Here is a 27,795-nt window from a genome sequence, read left to right as displayed (position 1 = left end):
TCAATTAAGTTTTGGCAAATTCATATATTTATGTAACCACCATGTCCAGCATTCCAAAAAGCTCCCTTATGCCCCTTCCAGTCAATCCCCACCAGCCCCCCAAGCCCCTGGCAACCACTTTCTGTCCTCCTATATAGTTTGCCTTTTCTACAATGTCAAGTAAATAGAATCACACAATCCTTTAAAAAAAATTTATTCCAGAACATATTTTTGTTTAAAAACTTCTTGTTTGCTCTTCCTCTGGGTGCTAGGAGTACTCCCACCTTCCAAGTGTAGCGGCCACAAGGCACCTGCCGGATGGGGACCACGAAGGTGCTATGGAGCGACAGGATTGGTGTGAAAGGAGGGGAGAAGAAGAAGAGATGATCAGGAATCTGTCCAGGAAGGGGGTTCCGAGGGAAACGAGCCCTTCCCTTGGGGCTCCAGCCAGCCTGGGAGCTGCCCTCTGCCTGTGCCCTCCAGCCCTGATGCCAGGATTCAGCATGGCCTGCCAGGGTGCGAGTCACAGTTTGAGCCCCACCTTTCTTGGTTTCAGGATGTTGGATGCCAGCTTGAGCTCAGGGTCCGGTGGTAAGGAAATCCTACCCTTGGTGGTAGGGAGTGTTATGGAGGCCTTGCTCGTGGTCAACAGGGTCCTAGTGCCGACTGGCTTGCTGTACTGCAGTCTGAGGTCCTGGCGCTGGGCGCGGAGCACATTGGGGGATGGCAGCCAGGCCTGGGTGTGGAGGCTGGGGAAGTGGCAAGGGGCTGTGGGAGCAAGAGAGGCTGTGAGGAGGGCCCAGGGCAGGCCGGTTGCCCCTCCGGTGTGTGTGGAGGGCAGGGAGGTGGGGGAGGTAAGGGCTGGGGCATGTGAGGGCAGATGGAGCCCTCCCCGTTCCTCCTCCAGAGGCTGTGGGAAGAACACAGGGTTTGGAGTCCAACAGACCTGGGTCTGCATCCCAGCTCAGCCCCTTCTGAGCTGTGCAACCTCAGGCAGCTTCCTTAAACTTCCTGATTCCTCGGGTGGAAAATGGGGATAATGGCACCTGCCTCGCTAGGCTGTGAGGACTAAAGGAGCTGCTCAGGTGGCAACGCAGTGTAAAGTGTTAAGTGCTGTACAGTATTCCTTCCCCCCCCCAGGTGACTTTGCGTGCAGGCAAGGTCAGAATACCGTGGCAGGAAAGGCTTGGGCTCTGGAGAGAGATGGGCCAGGGATTGAGTCTTGGCATCTTTGAAACAAGTACAACTGCCTCTCAAGGTGACTCCTTTGGAGGGGACAGTACTTGTTTCATGTATTTTTAAAAAATACTTTCTAACTGGTGGCCTTTACTTGCTACTGGTGGTTCTTTGGCGGGGCTGTGGGTGAGGGGCAAATCCAGGTGGTTAGGAGGGGCTTGGAGAGCAGGAAGAAGTTGTCTTGGGCCCGTGGGGTGTTTTGGGGGAATGCTGTTACCCAGGGCCTGGGGGTTCTTCAGACTCGGGGCAATCTGTTCAAGGGGTGGGGCTGCCTGTCCCCACTAGCAAAGGTCATGGTGAAAATGCAGCCCATCCTGGTGCTGCCGGGGTGGGGCGTCCCACTGCTGGAGATTGGGGCAGACCAGGGCTATGACACTTTTCTCTTTGCCTTTCTTACCCCTTCTGGGGGCCGAGGTGGTGGCAGTGGAGTCTGGCTTCTCCATGTGCCCGAAGCTCCTGGCCTCAGCAACCTCCCTAGGAGCTGACCTGTGGGTAAGGGTCCCCAAGTCCTTGCCTTCCCCAGAGTCTTGCTGGGTCAGCAGGTGAGGAGCTGGGCGGACCCGTATCCGCCGGTGACACATTGCCAGGGGCTTCCTGATGGCCTCGCCCTTTACTAGGAGCTGGGTACCCACATACCGGGGCACCTCCACAGCGGGCTGTGGGAAAGAAGAGGAGACAGGCCTGTTCAGACAGTGGTGCTGGAATCCTAGGCCCAGAAGGACTCAGGGCAGAGATGGACGGAATGAATTTCTGGGGCTGATCAACGGGAAGCCTGCCTCTGTCCTCTCAGGCGTCTGGTGCTGGAGGCCTGAATCAGACCAGGAGAGTCACAGAGCCCACGGGGTTAGTAACCCAGAGGAGTGGGGGAGTCTTAGGCACGCCCCCACACTCCTCCACCCCCTAGCTCTCCCATGCTGCCCCAGCCCCAGCTGGAATGTGTGTGGCTCTACTCCCCAGGCCACTGCCAATGCATAGCTTCCTGAGTTGATCCAGATTCTCTGAAGAGACAATTTGAGTTATGACACCCAGACAGATAAGAAGCTCAGAGCCCGCCTACAGCCTTGTGTGAACTCAAGTTATGGACAGGCAGAAACTAAGAGACTTTAAGAAGGCATTGTGTGAAAGAATGAAGTAGCAAACATGCAGAGGGAGGCAGAGAAAAAGTCCAAGAAAGGAAGGAGCTCCTGCACAATTTCCAGTTCCTCTGAAGCCAAGCTGTGCTTCCTGTAGCTGGGCTCCAGGACAGCCCCCGGCTCGGGCTGAGAACTCTCCTCTTAATGCGGAGCTACTCTGAGGTGTTTTCCGTGTCATCAAAGGATCCCGTTTAGAATCTATCTAAACATCAGAGTTACTCGCAGCTTGTTAAAAATACAGGTATCAGAGCTCCCAGAAAGCCCTGGTGATGAGGGAAAGCTCATCTTTACAGAAGAACCTGAGCTAACAAATGTAGAAGGAATGACAGAATTAACAATTTATCATGTTGATGCACAGTGACTGGAAGAATAAACATAGTTAAAGTGTCCATACTACTTAAAGCAATCTACAGGTTCAATGCATCCCAATCAGAATCCCAAGGACATCTTCATGGAAATAGAACAAAAAATACTAAAATGCCTATGGGGCAACAAAAGGTCCCGTATAGCTAAGGCAATCCTGAGGAAAAAGAACAAAGCTGGAGGCATCACAATCCCTGACTTCAAAACATACTACAAAGCAATAGTAATCAAAACAGCATGGTACTGGTACAAAAACAGACACACAGATCAATGGAACAGAATTGAAAGCCCAGAAAGAAAACCTCACATCTACAGGCAGCTAATCTTCGACAAAGGAGCTAAGAACATACAATGAAGAAAGGAAAGTCTCTTCAATAAATGGTGCTGGGAAAACTGGACAGCCACTTGCCAAAGAATGAAAGTGGACCATCTTCTTTCACCATACACAAAAATTAACTCAAAATGGATCAAAGACCTGAAGGTGAGACCTGAAACTATAAAACTCCTGGAAGAAAATATAGGCAGGACACTATTCGTCACTGGTCATAAAGGGATCTTTTCAAATTCTATGTCTACTCGGACAAGGGAAACTGAAGAAAAAATAAACAAGTGAGACTTCGACAGATTAAAGAGCTTCTACAAGGCAAATGAAACCAGGATCAAAATGAACAGGCAGCCCACCAGCTGGGAAAAAATATTTGCAAACCATATATCCAACAGGGGACTAATCTCCATAATATACAAAGAACTCACACAACTGAACAACAAAAAAAAACCCAATCCAAAAATGGGCAGAGGAAATGAAGAGACACTTCTCCAAAGAAGATATACAGATGGCCAATAGGCACATGAAAAGATGTTCAGCATCACTAGTCATCAGGGAAATGCAAATCAAAACCACACTAAGATATCACCCTACACCCATTAGAATGGCTAGAATCACCAAGACAAAAAACAGCAAATGCTGGAGAGGCTGTGGAGAAATGGGAACCCTAATCCACTGCTGGTGGGAATGCAAACTGGTGCAGCCTCTATGGAAAACAGTATGGAGATTCCTCAAAAAATTAAAAATAGAAATACCCTATGACCCAGCTATCCCACTACTGGGTATCTACCCAACGAACGTGAAATCAACAATCCAAAGAGGCTTACGCACCCCTATGTTCATCGCAGCATTATTCACTATAGCCAAGACATGGAAGCAACCCAAGTGTCCCTCGACTGATGAATGGATAAAGATGTGGTATATATATACAATGGAACACTACTCAGCCATAAAAAAGACAAAATCGTACCATTTGCAACAACCTGGATGGACCTGGAGGGTATTATGTTAAGCAAAATAAGCTATAAAGAAAGGCAAACACCACATGATTTCACTCATAAGTGGAAGATAAACCAACACAGGGACAGAGACAACTGTCTGGTGGTTACCGGGGCAAGGGGGGTAGAGGATGGGCACAAGGGGTGAAGGGATGCATTTATATGGTGACTGACAAACAATAATGTACAATAAAAATTTCACAATAGGGGCCGGCCCAGTGGCACAAGCGGTTAAGTGCACGCGCTCTGCTGCGGCGGCCTGGGGTTCGCCGGTTCGGATCCCGGGCGCGCACCGACGCACTGCTTGGCAAGCCATGCTGAGGCGGCGTCCCATATAAAGTGGAGGAAGATGGGCATGGATGTTAGCCCAGGGCCAGTCTTCCTCAGCAAAAAAAGAGGAGGATTGGCAGATGTTAGCACAGGGCTAATCTCCTCGCAGAAAAAAAAAAAATTTCACAATAAAGAAGAAATTAAAAAAAAAATTTACCATGTTGCACCTCTAATATAATAGGCAAAAATCAAAACTAGATATCAAAACAAGTAGGTGAAAAGGATGACAGAAAAATCTGTCATTTGCACACAGCCAAAGTATCACCTCACAAAGTAACTGATCATTGCAAAGGGGAGGATGCAGCTTACAAAGGAGAGACCTGGTAGCCGCCACCTTAACCCCATGGTCAGAGTCAGCATCGCTAATCGTGAGACACTCTGACAATGTGTGCCTTGCCTTGTGATGCCATACGAGGTACCCAGCACCACCTCTCAAGTGTTCTTGCCAAAAATGTTTAACCTGAATCTCATCAAGCTGTTTGACCCAACTTCTAGTTTACAGGACATTCAGATAACAGAAGAACAAGTTGAACACCACCACAAGGAAACAATCAGATAAATCCAGAATGTGGGTCAGTGCCACAAAACAACCAGATCCTTCAAAAGATCCAAACTATGAAAAAAAAGCAGTGAGGCTGTTCTAGACTAAAGAGCATCAAAAAGAATAAAATACCTAGGAATAAGTTTAACTGAGGAGGTGAAAGACTTATACACCGAAAACTATAAGACACTGATGAAAGAATTTACAGACACAAATAAATGGAAAGATATTCCGTGCTCAGGGATTGGGAGAATTAATATTATTAAAATGCCCAGACTACCCAAAGCAATCTACAGATTCAATGCAATCTCTATCCAAATTACAATGGCATTTTTTCACCAAAATAGAAAAAACAATCCTAAAATTTGTATGGAACCACAAAAGACCCTGAATAGCTAAAGCAATCTTGAGAAAGAAGACCAAAGCTGGAGGCATCACACTTCCTGATTTCAAACTATATCACAAAGCCATAGTCATCAAAACAGTATGGTACTGGCATAAAAACAGACACGTAGATCAGTGGAACAGAATAGAGAGACGAGAAATGAACCCATGCATATATAATCAATTAATTTATGACAAGGGAGCCAAGAATATACAACGGGGAAAGGACAGTCTCTTCAATAAATGGTGTTGGGAAAACTGGACAGCCACATGCAGAAGAATGAAACTGGTCTCCTATCTTACACCATACACAAAAATCAACTCAAAATGGATTAAATACTTGAATGTAAGACCTGAAACCATAAAATTCCTAGAGGAAAACACAGGCAGTAAGCTCCTTGACATTGGTCTTGGCAATGACTTTTTGGATTTGACAACAAAAAGGCAACAAAAGCAAAAATAAACAAGTGGGACTACATCAATCTAAAAAGCTTCTGCACAGCAAAGGAAACCATCAACAAAATAAAAAGGCAACCTACTGAATGGGAGAAAATATTAGCAAATCCTTTATCTGATAAGGGGTTAACATCCAAAATATATAAAGAACTCATGCAACTCAATAGCAAAAAAACAAACAATCCGATTAAAAAATGAGCAGAGGACCTGAATACTTTTCCAAAGAAGACATACAGATGGGCAATAGATACATGAAACGGTGCTCAACATCACTAATCATCAGGGAAATGCAATCAAAACCACAATGAGATATCACCTCAGAGCTATTATCAAAAGACAAGAAATAACAAGTGTTGGTGAGGATGTGGAGAAAAGGGAACCCTTGTGCACTGTTGATGGGAATGTAAATTGGTCCAGCCACTATGGACAACAATATGGAGGTTCCTCAAAAAATTAAAAATAGAACTACCACATGATTCAGCAATTCCACTTCTGAGTATTTATCTGAAGAAAACAAAAACACTAACTTGAAAAGATATCTGTACCCCATGTTCATCGCAACATTATTTACAATAGCCAAGACATGGAAGCAACCTAAGTATCCACTGATGGATGAACAGATAAAGCAGATGTGGTATAGATGGAGTATTATTCAAGCACGAAAAAGTAGGAGGGCAGGCCCGGTGGCGCAAGCGGTTAAGTGCGTGCGCTCTACTGCGGTGGCCCGGGGTTCGCCGGTTCGGATCCCGGGCGCGCACTGACGCACTGCTTGGCAAGCCGTGCTGTGGCAGCGTCCCATATAAAGTGGAGGAAGATGGGCACGGATGTTAGCCCAGGGTCAGTCTTCCTCAGCAAAAAAAGAGGAGGATTGGCAGATGTTAGCACAGGGCTGATCTCCTCACACACACACAAAATAAATAAATAATATAATTTAAAAAAAAAAAAAGAAAAAGTAGGAAATCTTGCCATTTGTGACAACATGGTTGGACCTTCAGGACAGTATGCTAAGTGAAGTAAGTCAGACAGAGAAAGACAAATACCATATGATCTTGATTACAGGTGGAATCTAAAAAAAACCTGTCTCCTAGATACAGAGAACAGATTGGTGGTTGCCAGAGGTGGTGGGTGGGGGTGGGTGAAATGGGTGAAGATGGTCAAAAGGTACAAACTTCCCATTATAAAATAAATAAGTCATGGGGATGTAATGTACAGCATGGTGACTATAGTTAATAATACCGTACATTTGAAAGTTGCTGAGAGTACATCTTAAAAGTTCTCACTGCAAGAAAAAAAAATTGGTAACTATGTGTGGTGATGGATGTTAACCAGACATACTGTGGCGATCATTTTGCAATATATACAAATATCAAATCATCATGTTGTACACTTGAAACTAATGTAATGTTACATGTCAATTATATCTCAATTAAGAAAACCCCAAAACCTCAGTGAGATCTAAGTCATGCCTGATAGACACTTTAAAGCAGCTACAGATCTTTTAAGCATCTCAAAGACATACCTACAGGTCTTATGTGTAAGTCTTAAATACATTTTGAGTCAACAGAGAGGGTTGTAGGCCCTCTCTGTTAACAGTGGGGCTTCTATAACTTTGAGTGTTGTTGTCCTACAGTAGCCGCACAGAGGAGAGAAGAGCTTATCTCTAAGATTTGTGGACATGCTTTTGTGTAATAGAATGGATTATAAATTGATATATAAGAAACCCTCAAGGTTTTTAAGAATATCAACTTGGACTGAAAGGGACAGAGGCAATATGGAATGAGAGAGGCTTTTGTACCTCCAAACTTCTATGAGCAGGTAACAGACTAAGAACTATTGAGAATATTCCTGGCAAAGAAAGGATGATTCAGGGCTGAACTAACGTCCCAATGGATGGAAGCAAGAGCCGTGGAGAACTCCTAGGAAGTAACAATGGGTCCTAATAGCAAAACTAGAAATATATTCCAGGCGGGATTTCAGAGGTGTTATGGACCAGTGATTCCTGTGCACTTTCCACCCTGCCTCTCCTTTTTGAGTGGAAGTGTCAATTAAAAAAGAGATTAAAAAGATAAAATAGGGGGCCGGCCCCATGGCTTAGCAGTTAAATGCTCACGCTCCACTGCTGGTGGCCCGGGTTCAGATCCCGGGCGCACACCAACGCACGGCTTCTCTGGCCATGCTGAGGCGGCGTCCCACATACAGCAACTAGAAGGACGTGCAACTATGACATACAATTATATACTGGGGTTTTGGGGAGAAAGAAAAATGAAAATAAAAAATAACAAGATAAAACAACCAATGCAAAGTGTGAATCTTGATCACATGTTGGTTTAAAAAACAAAAACAAGGGGGCCACCCGGTAGTGTAGTGTTTAAGTTCGCACACTCTGCTTTGGCGGCCCAGGGTTTGCAGGTTCGGATCCTGGGCGCAGACATATGGACCAGCATCTAGCCATGCCGTGGAGGCATCCTGTATATAAAACTGAGGAAGATGGGCACATATGTTAGCTCACGGCTAATCTTCCTCAGCAAATAGAGGAAGATTGACAGAGCTTAGCTCAGGGCCAATCTTCTTCACCACATAAATAAATAAATAAATAAATAAATAAATAAATAAATAAAACAAGAAAAGTCAGCTTTAAAGATTTTGGGGAGAACTAGGACATTTGAAAAATGCAGAAGCATAGTCCCTAAGCCAGACAATTCTGATCAAGCTCTGGGGGTGAGGCTTCCTGCCACTGGTACCTTCGGAAAGTGTTCCAGGCAGTTCTGGCCTGTGAACCAGCATTTGGGAACCACGGGGCTACAGTGTTCCCTTTTCCCTTGGCTTTGTCTTATTTTCCTGCCCTTACATTTGCTCCTTTACAGTTTTGGAAAGCAAAATGCCAATATATTAAGATATGATCAGCAACTGTGACAAAGACCAGGACACCCAGGTCGTGCCATCAGCACATCCTCTCCCTGCGGCCAAACTTTGATGGAAGCTGAATCCTAATCCAAAAGATTCGGATATTTAATTTAACTGCCACAAGAAATTACTTTTAGAGCTCAGACATCCTTGAAATCGGTTTTCTGACTGACTTGTAAAAATCTTACTCTATTCTGATAAGTAGACTCAAATATCTTTTTGGAACAAGGCGAGTAAAATAATTACAAGATGAGTAAAACAATGATGATAATAATAGCAGCTTCCACTGCTATTACTGAGTAAGAGTAATTGACTCTTACTATGTGTTCAGGCATTTTACAGTGATGCTGTTTATCATGAGACGCCTAACAACCTTATTAAGTCACAGCAGCAGTAGCAATGTGTAGCGTTTACTGCGCCAGGCCCTGTTCTAAAGTGCCTTACCTGTAGCAACTCATTTAATTCTCATACCTTTTAAGGTAGGTACTGTTTTCATTCCTTTTTTACAGATGAGGAAACTGAGACCCCCCCCAGAGGTTAGGAAGTTGTTGAAAGTCAAACAGCTCATAGTTATTGAGCAGGGTTTTGAACTCAGGGAGGTTCCAGAGCCTAAGCTTTTAACACTATGCTATATGCCTCTCTGGACATATTATCCACATGTATGAACTCACTTCCTCCTCCCAAACCCAGAAGAAAGATAGTAATAGCATCTCTACCTTGCAGATGAGGAAACGGAGGCTCCAGGAGGTGAAGTGGCTGGACTGAGTCATTGTGGCAGGACCAGAACTTGGACTGGGTCTGTCTGACTGCTGTGCCCTGTGCCTCACTACGGGACCGCCTGGAAGAGGGGGCAAATTCGCTGGAGGCCTGCCTGGGCCTGGCCACCTCACCTGCTTGTAGATGAGCTCAAAGGCTCCAGTGTCACAGTTGTGGTTCAGTCGCCAGTCAATGACCACGCGCAGGGTGTCGGCTTGCACGCTGGCACAGAGCTGGGCGGTGACAGGCGTGGAGGGCTCCATGGTGGGGCTGGAGTTGATCTCGATCAACCAGGGCTGGAAGTCCTCACCAAACACAAAGTCAGCGCCATAAAGCTCAAAGTTGGCCTTCCGACCCTGCACAGTGTCCTGGGCGGTCTGCAGGGCGTGGATCACTGCGGCCTTCATGCCCGGCACCATGACAGTGGACCAAGCATTCAGGGTCCCCATCTCCTGAAGGTGGGCCTGGAACTCCCGGCTTGACCACATGTTGTCTGAGGGCAGCAGCGGGTGCCGACAGCATGAATTCTTTAGGTGCTTCTGAATGGAGTTGTTGCACAGGTGCACCGAACTAGGAGAGAGAACAGAAAGCTGAGGTCTGGTTCCCTGTACCCCTCCCACTCTAACCTGGGGAGGGCAGGCAAACCCTGGAACCAGCCCTGGGCCACCCTTACTGTTCAACTTGAGACGGGGCCCTGTTGGCCAGGACAAGGAGGACAAAGTCTTGGGCACCATTTCATTCTTCTAGGGCCAGAGGCAGTCTTATCTCTCAGGACCTCTCTGAGGGCACTGACTATGGGGGCCACAGTATTAAACGCTTTGTGCATAGTCTCAATTAACCCTCCCGGTGCCTGGAAGATAAAAAGGTGGGTAAGAGCACGGGCCCTGTGGTCATCAAGACATGTGCTCAAGTCCTGGCTTCACCACTGACTAGCTGTGAGATCTTGGGCAGGTCATTTAACCCAAGTGCTCCTTCCACATCTGTAATGGGGGAATAACAGGACCCAAGTCATTGGGTTTTCACGAATGACTGGGATAATATACAAGAAGTGCTCAACAACTGACAGCTATAATTATGAGTTTTGTATGACTGCCTCCATTCTTCAGATGTGGACGCTGAAGCTTCAATAGGTTTTCACTTGACTAAAGTCACACAGCTAGGAAGCTGCAGAGATGGAATTTGAGCCCAAGGCTCAACAAGGCTTCCTCTCACCCAAGGTAATACTGCAACTTGCCTCTGTCCTCTTGCATTTCTCCTGACCTCCCTACCCTGCTCTACATTCTTTTTTTTCTTTTGTCTTGTGAGGAAGATTTGCCCTGAGCTAACATCCATTGCCAATCCTCCTCGTTTTGCTGAGGAAGATTGGCCCTATGCTAACATCCGTGCCCATCTTCCTCTACTTTATATGGGGGATGCCTGCCACAGCATGGCTTGACAAGCAGTGCATAGGTCCACGCCCAGGATCCGAACCTGCGAACCCCGGGCCGCCAAAGCAGAGCGTGCAAACTTAACCACTACGCCACCGGGCCAGCCCCATACATTCTTTTTTTTTTTAATAACACATATCACCTTTTAACCTATTAGATAATTTTACTTATTATGTTCATTGCTTGTCTGTTTCCCCCTGCTGGAATGTGAACTCTTGAGAACTGGACTCTTGTTTTCTTCACTGCTGTAGCCCAAGTGCCTAGACCAGCGAACGGCACAGGGTACACACTCGGGAAGTATCTGTTGGCTGGAAGGATGGTTGGATGCATGGAGGGCCTGCCTGCCTGCAGAGTCTGTGCTTGGAGCCCAGTGTTGCACTGGAACCTCCTGTTCCTTGCCAGCTCCCCAACTAGACTAAGAGTTCATGGGGGGAAGCGATGGGGCTCACTTGTCCAGGTTCTTCAGGGAGAAGGGTCGCGTGGAGAAGCGGATGTAGCTGTCACGGTAGAACCACACAGTAAGTGGGTTCCAGCCGGTTACCAGGAACCACTGTCTCAGGTCAAACTTGGTGCCAAAGATGAGCAGGGGCCGCTCAATATACTTCTGCACCACCCATTTGTTGTCCTTCATCATGCTGGGGTCGCCATCCACCAGCTTCAGTATCTCCTCCAGGTGGTCCATGCACATGATTCCTAAGGGGGAAACAGGTGGTCAGGGATCAGGTCAGGCGTGGGCTGGCGGAAGGGCCAGGGGACCATGGATAGCTCATCACAAGCTCCACAGAACTGACTGGGCCAAGTGGGAAAGGCTGTCTCCCACCCTATTCCCTTTAGGAAAGATAAGAATCAGCTAAGGATTTAAAATTTTTTTAAATTAACCAGCTTTGTTGATTGAAAAGGAATATATGCACAGATAAAATTTCAAATAGCATTGGGCTTTTTAAAAAACTATGTGCATATCTGACTTTGATTAGTTTTTTTCCCAATAATTAACAGAATACAAAACAAGAGAAACAAAAAGTAGGCAGTACCAAAGGGTATACAATAAAAAATCTGTATCCTTCCTCAGTGGCAGCCAAGTGCTGCTTCCAGGTCCAATGACTATCCTCAGGTTATGGGAGAGTCTACACATGCCTCAGTTCTGGGGTTCTATACATTTAAACATGTTAAGGATTTAGAATAGTGCTTGGCACATGTGAGCATTCAGTAAATGTTAACTCATATCATTATTATTAGTTACCTGTAGAATAAATTTCTAGCCGTACATTTGCTGGATCCAAAGGTATGTGCATTTTTTCATTTTACATTACCAAAGACGTTCCACCAATATGCACTCCCAGCAAGAGCGTAGGAGGTTGTGTTTGCCCACATTATACCAACACTGTTGATTATTTATTTTTGCCATTCTCCTAGGCAGAAAATGGTACTTTAATTTTATGTTTTATGAGTGAAGTCTTATGCTTATAAGGCATCATTTAATGCAGACACATATCAGAATCATTGCAAACCAAACACACACTCACAAATCAATCTCATTCCTTCATTGTCTGGCCCCCAAAGCAGCCTGATTGTCTGCCAATGGCACAGAATAACTTGTGCCTGGTTCCCAAGCCAGATCCTTTCTCAAACGGCCAGAGTGATCACCAAGATTCCCAAGAACACGATGCCTTGTGTAACCAAAGATTAACACTGCTCATGCCCTTTGACCCAGCAATTTCATTTTTATGAATTTATCCTAAGGAAACAAATGGAAAGGCCACAAAGATATCTGCACAGGATGTTCATCATAGTGTTGCTTATAATAGCAATCAATCAACCAATCAACAAATAAATAGGAAAAACCTAGCGGCCATCTACACAGCCATCAGAAAAGGTTTAGGTAAATCCATGACAGTACATCTAAACGAGATTAGACTATGCAGCTGTAAAACAGAGTGAAGAGTGTACATACTGTACTTTCATATAAAATTCAAAAACAGGCAATGCTAATCTATGGTACTGTAAACCAGAATAGGGATTACCACTGTGGGGAGGCAGAGACTGAGAGGAGCATTGGAGGGGGCTCTCTAGAGTGCAAGTACTGTTTCATTTCATGATCTGGGTGCTGTTTCCACGAGTGTGTTCACTTTGTGACAATTCACTGAGCTGTATACTCACAATGTGTACTCTTTTCAATGAACTATACTGTATAAACATTTCAATTAAGGTTTTCTAAAAATGGAGAGAAAATGTTGAAATTTGGAGCTAGGTATACGGGGATTCATTGTATTATCCTCTCTGCTTTTGTGTATGTTTGAAAGTATCCATAACACAAGCTAGAAACAGAAGAAAAAACAATAAGGCAGATCTAGATGTACTGAAATGCTGTGATCTCCAAGATCTATTTAAGAAAAAAGGTGCAAAAAAGAAATGAGTCATACAAACTGATATGGAAAGATACAGTAAATGAAAAAAGGAGGCTACGGAATAGGATGTTCTTGTTTAAAATAAAACATGCACATACACACACACTCTCTCCAGATGTGTAGAAGGAAGTGTAGAAACAAACACACCGAAAGGTGAACAGAAGTCATCTCAGTGAAATCAAGGGTGGCTTGTGCTTTCTTCTCTCTACTTTTCTGTATTGTCTGATCCTTTTTTTTTTAATAAAGACACATTTTCATACCTGGAAAAAACCAACATAACTATTTCCTAGGTAGAAAGAGATAAGACCACGATGCTGGTTGTGAAGTGGCATCCCCAAGAGGAGTGTCCCACAGTGTCTGCAGCTGCCAACACTGTGAAAGCAGCCTCACCCAGACATGAAAAAATTCGCCCAAGGGCAGCATCGGGAGGATCCACCAAAAGTCTGTTTTCTACATCCCGGAGTCCTTGAAGCAGTTTTTAAAGGTGAGGCTAATGCACCAGCCAGCTTGCTGGCTCTCCTGTTCAAATTCCATTTATGCTGGGCTGAGCATCCAGAATAATAGCTAACAATAATAGCACTTATATAGCAGTTACCATGTGAAAACACAGGAGCTAAGCACTTCACATATATTATACTCATTTAATCCTCTCTGGCAGGTATTGTTGGCTTTATTCTACCAATGATGAAAATGAGGCACAGAAGAGGGGTTAAAAAGTATTATGGACAGTAGGAGGCAGAACTGCACATGAGCATCACCAGACCGACCTAAAGCGCTAACCGACTCTGAGGGCAGGAGAGGAGGAGCTGGCGTCATCACCACAGCAGCCAGCGTTTATGGGGTCATCACTCTGTGCCAGGCACTGTGCTGAGCTTTAGATGCGCTACTTCATTTAATCCTCAACTCACAGGAGGTAGCGTCATCTCTCATAGGTGAGGGAACTGAGGTGATATAACTTACTCAAGGTCACACAGCGTATTAGTAGCAGAGCCGGGATTCGAACCCAGGCAGTTTGGCTCCAGTAGAGCCTGCACTATTAAGCCCCTGGCCTCTAGAGGGGGAGGCAGGCCATAGGGTGCTGGTGTAGGAAGCAGGGGCTAATCCCCACCTCGTCCACGGGACTTGGCTCCTGGCTTCACGATCCAGATGTTGTGATCTCCTTCCATGCCCATCTGGGGCACCGTGTCCCGCAGCTGCCGCAGGATGTCCTCACAGCGCTGGACCTGAGTGTTGAGGTGCCTGAGTTCTGCCCCCTCGCTGTGGGGAGATGATGGGACTTGGGCAAGGCTGGACCTGGGGGCAGCCTGGTGGACAAGGCAAGGGGAGACACAAGCCCCCTGGCCATGGTCCAACTAGCCTTGGTTGCACCCTCACCCCAGAGATCCAGGTACGTTGTCTCCCAAACCTCCATCCCCACCCTCAAGCTGCCCCCGAAATTCTAACCTGCCCAGGGCGCCGTCCCAGACTGCTGGAATGGGAGAAGATGGGGAAATTCCACCTACTGCATCCTCCTCCCACTCCAATACTCCACCTTCTGCCACCTCCCTTTCTAGTACATTAAAACTGCCTTTGGCAGAATTTAATCACACCAGCATCTCATGATGAAGCACCACTATGTGCCAGACACTGTGCCAAGGGCTTTATATGTATTATCACCAAGCCCCTCTATGGCCCTGCTGGGGAGGCGTTACTGGTCCCATTTTAGAGAAGTGTAAATTGAAGCTTGGAGAGAGAAGGGGCTCGCCCAAGGCTACATGTTGAACTGGCTGAGCCAGCATGCAAACTCCTTTCCGCCTGATGCCTCCACCCAGAGGTGCTTTTTGGGGTTCATTCTCCTACTCTGGACCTAACACTGGTGGGTGGGTGGGTCCCTGCCTAGTCTAGTTCCTTCGGAGCACATAGGATTCACACATTTCCTCACTTGATGTCTCTTCCTATCGCTTACCACCTGCCACCCCTGCTTATTTGGTTCTTGTCTGTCTCCCTTGACTGGAATGGAAGCTCTATAAGAGCAGGAACATTTTTTGTAGTTTTATTCTCTGCTGTACTCCCATCCCCAAGCAGTATACCCGGCACTTATTAGCTGCTCCCTAAAAGTCTGTTACATGAATGAATGGTTAGATAAGCAAGCACTTGAGCATGAGCTTGCAACCAGGCTGTAGAGACAGGGGTTCATGGACAAAGAGGGACGCTCTTCCCTACAGGACACAAAATGTCTTGATGAAACCACATCACAAAATGCCCCAGATGGCTAACTCATCCCAACTCCCCCATTCCTTTTCTTCTGACTAAACAGGAAGGAAGCCACTGGATGCTAACTTCCCTTTAACATCTCAGCCTCCTGAATGCCTCCAGCCGTGGGGAACTTCTCTCTCTTGTAAGGCAGCAGCTGCAGCCCCCACTGGGCCAGTGCCAGGAACAGGGACCGCCGGATGGACGGGGTTGGGCAAGGCCTCTCATTCACACCTAAGCCCTGACCCTTCTATTTCCAGAAGGTTTGCTGGAAACTTTGCCATAGGCCATGGCATAAAGAAACTGTTGAGTAAATCTGTGATTTAGCCCTGAAAGTGTCACATGGGGGTTGTAGGGGCATTTGCAACTTGAAAAAGTATACCAAATGTGAAAATATGATTTTACATGTAGCAAAAAGAAAACAACCAGTGTTTTTCTGGAAAGTCAACCTTGATAAAAGCCTGGCTGGTGAGTCATGGATTTGGTTTAGAAAGCTGGGAAACATAGGAGTAAATATTGAATGAATTAATTAATGTTAACTATTTGTACTGAACAACTCAACACTATATATATCTGTTATACAATGTAGTATTTTATGTAATCCCAACTTTTGAGAGGTTCCTACAGCCCTCTAGAACTTGCGCCACACCCAGAAATTAAAAAAAAAACAAAAAAACCTCTGTTCTTTACACCTAATGTTCTAACTCAGTCTGGATAATTCTTAGTTTAAGAAGGGTGGCTTTATCTTTTCTGGTAGTTAAGGGGAAAGTATAGGGTTACCCAGTTTTCATTTTATGGCATTTAAAAAAGATACAAATGAATTATTTATCTATGACCTGGGTTTGTTCAGTATGTCATTTATTCAAAGTTCATTTATTAGTTCTTCAGTCTCCTCTATCAAACCATTAAATCTGTCCGTTCCCTTCTATAACCCACCCCACCTGAGGTCCTTAGCACCCCCACTTGGCTCGCTGCTAGCTTCCCCACTGGAGCTGTGTGCCGCTTGAGGGCAGGACTGTTTCATTTCTGGAGCCTGGCACAATGCTTGGCACACAGGAAGGGCTCAGTAGATGCTGAGCCTTCACCTGCCCTCAGGTCCTTCCTCCCTCCAGTCTCTCCTGCACATGTCTACTGAGTGGAATCTCCCTACAACAGCTCCAGTCTCCTCTTGAAACTCCCTTCCTCTGCTCAAGAATCTTTTCCCAAAGTGGGTTCTGCAAACATGACCCCTCAGGATGCTTGGAGGGGCTGGGGTCCCATAAGTACAGGCTATACTGCACACTATCTCGGAGGTTTAGACCACCAATGGGTTCTGAAAAGTCTTTATCAAGGAAACCTGTTTTAATTAACTTTGTTTAACCCAATGTTTTCCAAACGTGATTGACCACAAAAGCCTTTTTTTCATATAATGTATTTACATTCTGTGGAACTGGAACCCTGTGTAACACACTTTGGGAAACACTGGCCTCCACGATACAATCTAAATGGCTTAAGAGAGTCTTACTTTGTGAGTGAAAACTATGAGTCTGTGCCGAGGACATAACCCCACCTTTGAGGCAGATGTTATTTTGAAATCTATTTGGCATCTCAGAAAAGTAACACTCAAAAAGATTAGTGATGGGCCGGCCCTGTGGCTTGGTGGTTAAGTGCGCGCGCTGCAATGCTGGTGGCCCGGGTTCGGATCCCGGGTGCGCATCGAGGCACCACTTCTCCGTCCATCCTGAGGCCGAGTCCCACATACAGCAACTAGAAGGATGTGCAGCTATGACATACAACTATCTACTGGGGCTTTGGGGGGAAAAAATAAAATAAATAAAATCTTTAAAAAAAAAAAAGATTAGTGATGTTCCCAAAGTCACAGAGCTTGGAAGTCGCAAAGCCAGGACTTCAACTCAGGTCTGTCTGACAACACAGGCCGTGATCTTAATGACTATGCTACGCTAGGATCCAGGAAGAGTGGTTTGGACCCCATCATGAAGGCAGTGGGAGCCTTTGAGGGTTCCGGAGCAGGAAAGTAGTGGGGCAAACAAAAGGGGAGGCTTGGGGAGGAGGTGTGGGCTACGCTAGACAGAGAAGGTCTGTTCCTAAGCATCAGCTCAGAACACGGAAGTCCCCTGAGAATAAGGGCACCTGCCCATGCCCCACGGCCCAGGCTGCAGAGGTACTCACTGGACCACTTGGTAGTAGTGCTGGAGGAAGAAGGACCAGCCCTCAGGGCTGAGGTACAACGGGGCCTCCAGGCTCTTGTCGATGTCCACATGGGCCAGCTTGCTAAGGTGCTCCTCACAGGCGCACAGAGCCTCATCCACAAACTGCGAGGACACCAACACCAGCTTTCTGGCCTGTTTCTTGGGCTTCTTGTCTTCTGTAGAAACAGGGGGGAGCCTGTCACTATCCCACATGCAAAGCAGATAACGTGACATACACCTCACTGCCCCAAGGTCTGTCACTTACCTGAAGCCTCGCCCCAAATACACCTGAGGCCCAGTACACAACTGCATCCCTACTGCCTGGGACCTGTCACTCACTTGAGGCTCCACCCTAAATGTCCCCAAAGCCTCCCAGCACCTATGGCCTCAGCACACAGCTGCAGCCTCTCTTCTCCTGGGATCTCTGACACACCTGAGGCCCTTGTGCTCCTGATTCTGTCACACAACAGTCTTCTTTGCACCCGACACAACCAGGAGACAGTAATGGGGAGGTCTCCCTCTGGAAGAGGCAGGGATTTTCCTCCTCCCAGTAGAGCTGCCCCTTACCTTACCTTCCCTGAATTCCTGGCTGATGGGCCCCTGGATTACAGGATGGGGGCTTTGAGGTAGGAGCTAAGTCCAGAGAGAAAAAAGGTAAGCAATGGGTTGGGCCAACATGCGGTAAGAGATTGTCTGTGTCCCCCTCCACAAGGCACAAGGAGTCCTCAGACCACGTGAAACTACACGGTTTCATTTCCCTGCTTTCTCCTCCTCAGAGACCTGTGCTCCCCACGGGCAAGCACACACCATGCCTTCTTAGTCTGTCCTCCCTACAGAGTGCTCAGCCACACGCCAGGCCCATGAGAGAGCTGAATGAGGCAGTGGATTGATTAACAAATGGACAGGAAGACAGGTGGGTGGGTGATTGCAACAGAAGAATGGAGGAGTAGATGGACTGGAGGATAGAGAACTGGTGGATGGGAGGATGGAAATGCAGGTGGGCAGATGGGTCTATGGAAGGACAGGTAGGAAGGTGGAGGAGTGGACAGATGGATCCGGGTGTGGAGCTGAGAGAAGGTAGGTGAATGAGTAGATTGACAGTTGGGGGATAGGTGGGGAGATGGATGAATGGATGGACGGATGGGTAGGCGAATGTAGACTGGTGGGAGGGTGGGTGAGTAGGTAGGTAGATGGATGAGTAGACAGATGAATGGACAGATGGGTGGGTAGATGTAAGGATAGGTTGGTGGGAAGGGGTGGTAGATGGGCAGATGGATGTGGATAATACATAGATGTGTGGATAAAGAGACGGGTAGATGGATGGGGGATAAATGAGTGGTGTAGTAGAGGTAACCAAAGTACTTACCTAGGGCCTCTTCCTCTTCTGCCTGGATAGAGTACGACTTGCATTCGGACTTGACCACCAGCTTGAGAACGTTGCGGGCAGCTGTCAGCCAGAAGTCCTCTGTTCCCGGGACAGAGGATACCCTGCTCAGTCCCTAGGCTCTAGGCCTGTTCTGGTTGTGGAACCTCATCATGGACCTGCCCCATTTGCATCCAGAACCGGACTAACTTCTGACACTAGAACCTGGGTTAGAACCTGGCCCCTATTTCAGTTGTAGAGCCAGACCCAGAATCTAACCTGACTTGGCTCATATTCTGCCTTCAGAATGATGCTTGGACCTGCTGTCTGATTTCTCTCTTCTCTTCCTGATCCACTTTTGATACTTATCTTAGCCTGACAACCAGACCTTGGCCCGAAACCTATTTCAGATTTGGAGACTAATTGAAATCTAGCATCTAATCTGGAACCAAATTCTGACCTGAATTTAGAACACGTTCCGGAGTTGGAAAATATTTTGCCTTAGAAGCCCAAAGTCTAGAGCCTTTTCTACGTTTGGAACCCAATCAAGCCAGTGGAATTGGACACAGGCCTGGAACCTATTCTGGATTCCAAACTTAACTCATCGACCAACTTTTAGAACCTGCTCTAGAATGTAAGCTAAGCCACCTGAGCTCTTCTGGAGGTCTGGGTTGACCAAGCTAGGAAGCTCATTAAGGGGGGCACTTAGGGAATGATAAGGATTGAGGATGGAGAAGGAAATCTGCTAAGGTAGATGAGAACATGAGGAGAGAGGCCCTTTGCTCTCCAACATGAGCCAGGGCTTTAGCCCTCATCCTTCAGCCTGAGGGGTCCAGGCATGGGGCTGGGCATCTCCTTACCTATGAAGGCCTTTTTGTCATCCTTAGCCTCCAGGCAGTAGCAGCGCGGGAAGAAGGAATCGGCATCAGCCTCAGCAAACGAGGGCAAATTCCGGAGATTGAGACATAGACCCACCTACAGAGTGAGCCACTGAGTGGGCAGGGTGGGACTCGCCCAGAGAGCCTCCAAGGGACTCCCCACGCTCGGCACACATGCAGACAGCTCAGGGAGACCCTGCTTGGACGTTCTCAGAGCCTCTGCCCCACTTGCTACGCCTGACTTGCTCTTATCCATGAGGTTCCCTCTACTGAGAATGCCCCACATCCCTCCTCTCCAACCTTTCACATTCTTAAATACCTGCCTCCTCTAGGAATCCTTCCCACCCCACACCAATAATATACTAGCAGATCCCAATTAGAAAGCCTTCATTCTTGGGGCCGGCCCCGTGGTGTAGCGGCTAAGTGCGCGCACTCTGCCGCTGGCGACCTGGGTTTGGATCCCAGGCGCGCACCAATGCACCACTCGTCAGGCTGTGCTGTGGCAGCGTCCCATATGAAGTAGAGGAAGATGGGCACGGATGTTAGCCCAGGGCCAGTCTTCCTCAGCAAAAAGAGGAGGATTGGCATGGATGTTAGCTCAGGGCTGATCTTCCTCAAAAAAAAAAGAAAAGATAAAAGAAGCCTTCATTCTTGCCACAACCCTAGAAGATAGGTCTTACTGGTATTCTTATTTAAAGAGGAAACTGAGGCTGAGAGAGGTGAAGTCACTTATTAATAAACTCAGGTAGACAGAATGGGTTCATGAGCCAGATATCTTCTGCTTAGGAGGGTAAGGGCCTTCTTGCTCACAGTGATTGGACTCGGTGTTTGTTCTGGCTCCAGAGCCTGTCTGGACCCTGGAGTCTATTTCAGTCATTATGTCTAAAGTGCCAGACATGCTGCAGGGGCTGGATTTGAACCCAGGCCTGCCTGCCTGCCTCCAAACCCCACTGAATTATATACCTCCCCCTCTCCTGAGAACTCTCTCTTACTGACAAGCAGAGGAGGGAGCGGGGTTGCCCACCCAAGCCTGGGGGGTTTGAAAGCTGCCATGCCTGTACCCTGGGGAGCCCACCTTTGTAGTAAAGGCCTCAGTCCCAGCATAGTGGTTTATCATTTGATCCTCGGAGAGAACATCACAGTCCAGCACGTCCCGCCGCCGAGTGGTCCAGATGAAGTAGGGGATCTGGGCCTGAACCATGCGGGACTGGGGAGGGGGGAGGAGACAAGAGGCTGGTGCAGACAGCACAAGGTCGGAGACGGCTTCTCCCCTCCATGCTGAGCAGAGCAGAGGATGCTTCTAGGATGGCCTCTGGCCCCCCTGCCATCTCTGTATGAGCTAAGGAAAGACATCTCTTCCTCCAGGGCACGCACTTGGTGAACAGAGAGTAGGCAGGCTTGCAGCCTCCTCTGGCCAGGTGCCCCTGGGCAGTGACAAAGCCTCACAACTGAATACCATACCTTGTTCTGGCCCACGGCCATCAGTGACTTGCCCAGTGACAGGACAGTGACTACAAGCTGATGGGCATATAGCACATGACAAAGGCTCTCTCGTGGGCTCCTTCTCTCCATCCTTCCTACAACTCTGGGACGTGGGATTATTAATAAGCAAGAACACCACGAGCCAGGCCTTGTTCTAAGTGCTTTCCATGGCAGCTCGTTTAATCCTCACCGCAACCCTATGAGGTAGGTGCTCCTGTTATCCCCATTTCACAGAGGAGGGAACTGCGGCACAGGGAGGGTCAATGACTTGTCCAAGCGCTCACAAGGTTGAGCCATATAAAACTGCCAACATTCAACCCTTCCTGACATAAAAATGGCAATTTGGTATAGTTCGACTTAGTAAGTGGTGGTGCCAAGATTGGAAGCCACATGTCCTTACCTCAACACACACATATCCTCTACACCATCACATCAGCCTCTTTCAGAACTTTTTAGGCCCTTCTTTCCAGCCTTCACTTGCCAAGGGCAGAGAAAGGAGATGAACAATGGGGTTTTTATTTGGAAGGGGGAATAACCAGGCGTGGAGATTGTGCTGGCTTCTGATGTGACCTAGCAGAGTTCTGATCCCAGGACAGCCTCGTGTGAGCCCCACTATGCCCCTCACCACATTGTGGGCTGGTTAGAGAAGCAGTTTTTACTACAGATGGGGAAACCGAGGCCCAGAGAAGGAAAGGACTTTTCTGAGGTCACCCAGCTGGACTCTAGTGCTCTCCCTCCCACTACGCAGACCCCTGCCAGCCCCCTGGGCCCTCACCATCAGAGCATGTGTCCCATCTAGGTCATCAAATTCCAGTAAATCACGAAAGTCAAACAGCTGTGGTAGCCGCAACGCACTGTCTTCGTCTTCGTCCTCTGTGGATGCAGAGCCCAGGCCTGGTGAGGCCCCTGCCAAAGCCTTAACCCTGGGACAGCGGGAACCATAGGAAAGGGACTCAGGAAGGGCAGCTTATGGAAAGGGAGGGACTGCTCACCATCCTTGGTGGTGTCACTGTTACCCACTACTGAGCTACCCAGATCCTTCCGCGATGGTGGCAGGGGGGTCCCCAAGTGATGGATCTTCTCTACCCAGCCCCTCTGGTGCAAGAGGCTCCGGATCACTGGGTAGTGGCCTTGGATCATGAAGATCTTCTTTTGCTGCAAGTTGAGAGAAGAATCCTTGTTCAGTAAATATTGCCTAAGTGCCAGACATAGGGAATATAATGGTGAACCACAGTTACAGTCTCTGCCTTCAGGAAATTTTTATATTCCAGGAGGGGAGACACGGTAGAAACAAGCAGAGAAATAAATATGCATAGGAATAATTATAATGGTAATATCTAATAATTATTGAGCACCTACTACATGCTAGGCTCTTATATACATTCCTAACAATAATATGTATTTTTAATAGATTTTATTATCTCTATTTAACTGATTATGAAACAGGGGCACAGAGAGGTTGAGTGAAAAGAGTGGGGATTTAAATCCAGGCTGCTTGGCTCCAAGAACTGGATGCTTAATGAGGACCCAGAGAAACTAGAAATACATACACTGTCAGGGAAGGTTGAGAAGGAGCCATGAACGTACAGAGCTGGGCAAATGGCAGTTCAGGCGGAGGGAAAAGCATGTGCAAAGGTCTGGAGGCCAGAGACAGGTCAGAAGGAACTGGAAGGAAGCCAAGGAGAGTGGAGTGCGGAAAGTGAGGAGAGAGCTCCTGAGGAGGTAGGTAGTGGCTAGACTGTGAAAGGCCCTCAAGCCTTGGAACAGACTTGGATTTTATATTAAGAGTTGTGTGAAGCAATAGAGGCAAAGGGAGGGAGTGACGTGATTAGAGGCTTTATATGTGTGGCTTGCTGCCGTATGGAGAACAGATGGGAGGGGACAGGATGGAAGCCGGGAGACTGGTTAGAAGACTGTTGTGGATTGTGCAGGAGAGACATTACAATAGCTAGAATGATGCTGGTTACAGTGGAGATGGGGAAAAGAACTGAAATAGAGAGACTGGTTTTGCTGATGGGATTAGATGTGTGGGTGAGTGAACAGAAAGATCAAACTTCTGGCTTGAGCAACCCAGAGATGGGGAAGACCAGAGACTAAGGAGGAGGGCAGGTTTGGGCAGGAAAAACAAGAGTATGGTTTGGCAAACACATAGGGACAGAGATTGGATTGGTGGTTACCAGAGGGGAAGGGGGGAGGGAAGAGGGTGAAAGGGATAAATCGGTACATGTGTGTGGTGATGGGTTGTAATTAGTATTTTGGTGGTGAACATGATGTAATCTATGCAGAAATAGAAGTACAATGATGTACACCTGAAATTTTTACAATGTTATAAACCAATGTTACTGCAATAAACAAAAAATTAAAAAAAAAAAAAAGAGTATGGTTTGGGACATGTGTTAGACATACTTGTAAGTTCTCTGGGTGGAGATATCAAATAGGGGTTCAGAGTGTGGCGTTAGAGGACAGGCTGGGACGGAAAGGGCACGGAGGGGGCAGAGCACACTGACTGGACTCACAGCCAAGGAGACAGGTGTGGGGAGGGATCCAGGGAACTATGCAAGTCTGGAGGAGCCTTCAAAGACAACTGAAAAGCAGCAGCCAGGGAGGGAAAAAGGAAAACTAGGAATGTGCAGAGGGCCAAGAGGGAAGGGTGTGTGGGGCGGCAGTGTGGAATGACACAGGGTACCCAACCAAGATTAGGACAGAAAACGACTGCTGGATTTGGCTCCTTGGAGGTCACTAGTGACCTTGATTATAGTGGTTCCCAATGGGAGTGGGGAACAGCAGGGACTAGAGTGGTGGGAACTGAGGAGTGAATCCCAGGGACAGTAGACAATTCTGCCAAGAAGTTTGGCTGTGAAGGGGTATTGATACATGGGGAGGTATTTGAAGATGTGTGTGGGATCAAGGTTTTTGTTTCTTTGTTTTTTAAGGATGGGAGAAAGTGCAGGGAGGCAGGCTGAGCCACTCTCAGGGCCCTTTCTAGACCCTCCAGCCCCCTCTGACCTTGACAGCTTGCTCCACGCGTATCTTGGCATTTCTGAGCCAGCTCATGTTTTCAGACTCCTTGGAGAATCCTCGCCAGAGAACAATGGAATCTGCAGAAAGATGCGGAGTGGGGATGGGGGCTCAGCCTAGCATCTCTTCCGACCCCAGATACCCACGCTCCTTCTCTTTCTCCACCCTTCATCCGGATGCCCACCCTCACCACTCTTCTCCCCATCCCCATTCCCTCTACCCCAAGTCTTCTCGTTCTCACTGCCACCGCTGCCTCGGGCCAGGGGGCAGACCGCGACGTTCCTCGACCGACCTCGACGTTCCTCAACGGACCACAACGGACCGCGACCTTTCTCGACGTTCTCGACGTTCCTCAACAGACCTCGAGGTTCCTCGACGTTCCTGGGCGGGACATCCTCCTCGTGCTGGCGCCCGAGGGGGCGGGGCTCCGCGGCGCCCTGGGCGGGGGTGGGCGGAGCGAGCGACTCGAAGGCGCGGCCCAGGCGGCGCACAGATGGGGGCTGCGCGCCTGGCGTTTGCCGCTTGCGGGAGAGCCGTCGCGCCGTGCGGAGGAGCTCCCGGCCTGCTGCAGTGTCTCCGGAGGCGGGGACCGGAGCGGCGCGCCCAGGGCCATGGGGCGGGGGAATTGGTGCGTGGTTGGGGCAGCTGCGGCTTCCGCGGCCAGCTGCACCCCGGGCCGCCCTCCCGGTGGTACCAGGCGGCGGAGCCCCGGTGCGCGGCCCCCAGCTCCCTCGCGCTCCGGAGCAGCGCCGCGCCGGGGTTCCGAAGCCCCGCCCCCTGTTTGCTGTCGCCTTGGAAACCATTCCCCGCCACAGTCAGGCCGCGGGTGGCGAGTCCAGGGTCTCCCTCCAGGGGGCCTAACTCCGGCCCTCACCTGCCCCAGACCCTTTATGACCGGGGCACTGAAGGTGGAAGCGCAGAGTCCTGGGCTGCCAGTTACTATCGGCGTCATGGTTCCTTGTGCACTTCCTGAGGCTTCAGTCATTTCACAGTATTTATAGAGGACCACGTGCTAGGCAGTAGGCTAGGCGCTGGGGACGGGAAGAATAAGCTACAGGTGGTCCCTGACCTCATGGAACTTAAGCCCAGTGAAGGGGAAACAAAAAGCAAGCAACAAATAAATACAACAGCTGTAGGTATGATAAGAGCAATGAAGAAGCAATGAACTGAAACCAGGAAGGGGGCATACTTGAGATAAGGCAGTCAAGGATGTCCTGTCTGAAGAGGTGACATTTAAATGGAAGCCTATGGAATGCAAAGGAGTTCAGGAGGTGACCAGGGAAAAGGGGAGAAATAGCATTCCAGGGATAGGAGAGTCTCAGCAATAGCGCCGAGGAGGCTAAGAACCTTTCTGGGGAACTCAAAGGCAGCCAGTGTGGCTGGAGCCTGGTGAGACGGATCAGATCTGCAGGGCCTGGCAGATGGGACTAGGGTAAGGTCCGTGGGGATAGACTTGAAAGCCAGGGCAGTATACAGGGGAAACAGTGATAACGTGCAGAGTGTGCAACCCCCCACCCAACCCCGCAATAACTTGGAAATAGAAAAACATCAGAGTCAACTGCAGAAAAAATGTAATAAAACAGTCATGCACAGTCCCCAAGACAAGGCTGCAAGTAACCTTTTCAGAAATAGTGGCAAAATATCATCCTCAAAAGCCGCAGGTTAGATCAATAAGGCTCCGAGATGTTAAATAATTTGCCTCAAATCACACAGCAAAGCCAGCATGGAAACCCAAGTCTGACTCCGAAGCCCCACTTTTAAACATAAACACTATTAAACATAAGTCCTTGGTATCACTCAGACAGGTTGCCTATTGGTCATGGAAATACCAAACAGCAGTTTGAGAGGCAAAGTCTAGCAGTGACCACTGAAGCAGAGTCCAGGGAAAAGAGAACCGTGGTCCAAGAAGCCAGCTTTACGTACTGGTAGATCTGCCCTTACAGTGAAGGCAAGTCCTCCACCTAGCTATCCCACCAACCCCAACCACTGTGACCACCCCTTCCAAACCCCCCTTTGGCTGGTGACTGGGCTTCCCAAAAAGCATGCCTCCAGGAGAGGGCTGGCTGATTGGCAACCATCCAGTCTGTTCTCATCAGGTTTTAGTGGCTCTGGACCCTGGGGGATGGATCTGTGACAAATGAGAGTTCTGGCAGGCTGAGCCAGGCGATGCCATCCTGTGAAGACTGAGTGAGCAGCTGCCATACTCTAGTGGACATCCAGCTTCACCGTGAGCACCTTTAACACTCACTGCAAAGCTAGAACACAGCCATGTGCCCCAGACGAGGGCACACCTAATTCTGCAAGGCAGGAGGGGGAGGTCACAGAGGTAATGTCGCAAAGGGGATGATAGCTGCCCAAGGCGTCCCCACCTCCTCCTCCCTCACCATTACCTTGTCCTCTGCCTCGAGACCCCTTTGGCCATCTGGAAGAAACTCTTTTGAAAGCTCAGCTCAAAGGACAACCCTTCTGAAACTTTTCCTGACACCCTCTTCCATAAATATACCCCCTGTGGGCTCCCACAGACTTCCACTAGTGAATATGAAACAGTTGAGTGCACCTGTTTCTTTACACAGCTAAATTTTCTACCAGCCTCTCAAGTCTCTCCAAGACAGGCGTAACGTCATCCCCCGTGTCTAGCACGATGGAAGTTATCAAACAGCTTGGATACTGGGCTGGTGGAAAGATGGGCTACTGTTAATTTAGTACCTGTATGGCAGGTACTGTGTCGGATTGTTTACTTAAGATTAAGAAACTGAGGCACAAGATATAAATAACTTGTTCAAATTCATCAGCACGAATCAGGACTCAAACACAAGTGGTTTTTTTTTTTTACTTCAAGGTGTCACCAAGAAGGTCTAGTGCTGTCCACTAGAATTTTCTATGATGGAAATGTTCTATATATGTACCATGTGGCATGGTATGCATTAGTCACTTGTACCTACTGAGTCCTTTGAAATGTCGCTGATGGGACTGAAGAACTGAATTTTAAACTTCATTTCATTGTAATAATTTAAATTTACATAGCCACATGTGGCTAGTGATTAGTGTCTCAGCACAAGTAGAGGCAGAAGCCTTGGGTTTGATGTCTACCTTCTTGCTCACTGGCAGATTTGGGGCAAGCTGCTGCATCTCATGGAACCTGTTTCCTTAGCCATGAAATGAGATCATTATTTTTCTGAGGTTACCTTTCAGTCCAAATGAGCTCATTATGTGAAAAAGACCAAAGCTCTGTTCAGGCAAAGAGAGCAGTTTCAGAAATGGGGGGTGCCCAGACTGCAATGGAGGTCTCTGGGTTGGGGCCCTTGGCAGGGATGTCAGGGACCAACCACGAGACTGCCTCTGGCCCAAGCACTAGCCACATGATCTTGGGGAAGAAAAAGCCCCACCTCCCCTCCT

General features: G+C 48.0%; 1 protein-coding gene and 1 long non-coding RNA gene across 3 annotated transcripts; one reads left to right on the top strand and one right to left on the bottom strand.

The window, feature by feature from the left end:
• Positions 1–120: 120 nt before the first annotated feature.
• TTLL3 (tubulin tyrosine ligase like 3) lies at positions 121–27,747 on the bottom strand. 2 transcript variants are annotated; one of them, XM_087431437.1, is made up of 13 exons: positions 24,620–27,747; positions 24,388–24,479; positions 22,374–22,536; positions 22,157–22,254; positions 20,975–21,106; positions 19,882–19,996; positions 19,025–19,123; positions 17,639–17,834; positions 14,346–14,494; positions 11,282–11,525; positions 9,366–9,975; positions 1,613–1,871; positions 121–747 (listed from the first exon to the last, which is right to left on the bottom strand). In XM_087431437.1, the coding sequence occupies exons 1-13, from the start codon at positions 25,200–25,202 to the stop codon at positions 503–505; spliced, it is 2,985 nt and encodes a 994-aa protein (XP_087287563.1). In that variant the 5' UTR covers positions 25,203–27,747; the 3' UTR covers positions 121–502. The 2 variants fall into 2 exon arrangements, with proteins under 2 accessions (XP_087287563.1, XP_087287564.1); XM_087431438.1 differs by having other exon boundaries at positions 9,540–9,975.
• Positions 13,562–16,304, top strand: LOC147917132 (uncharacterized). Its single transcript, XR_015552299.1, has 2 exons — positions 13,562–13,721; positions 15,534–16,304. It is a non-coding gene; the product is annotated as an uncharacterized LOC147917132 (long non-coding RNA).
• Positions 27,748–27,795: the final 48 nt, after the last annotated feature.

Source organism: Ceratotherium simum, chromosome 5 (assembly GCF_057802395.1).
Source record: "Ceratotherium simum simum isolate JZ-2026a chromosome 5, ASM5780239v1, whole genome shotgun sequence".
NCBI lineage: Eukaryota > Metazoa > Chordata > Mammalia > Perissodactyla > Rhinocerotidae > Ceratotherium > Ceratotherium simum.
The sequence above is the reverse complement of the archived record's forward strand: the minus strand, read 5'-3'. Positions and strand labels throughout refer to the sequence as shown.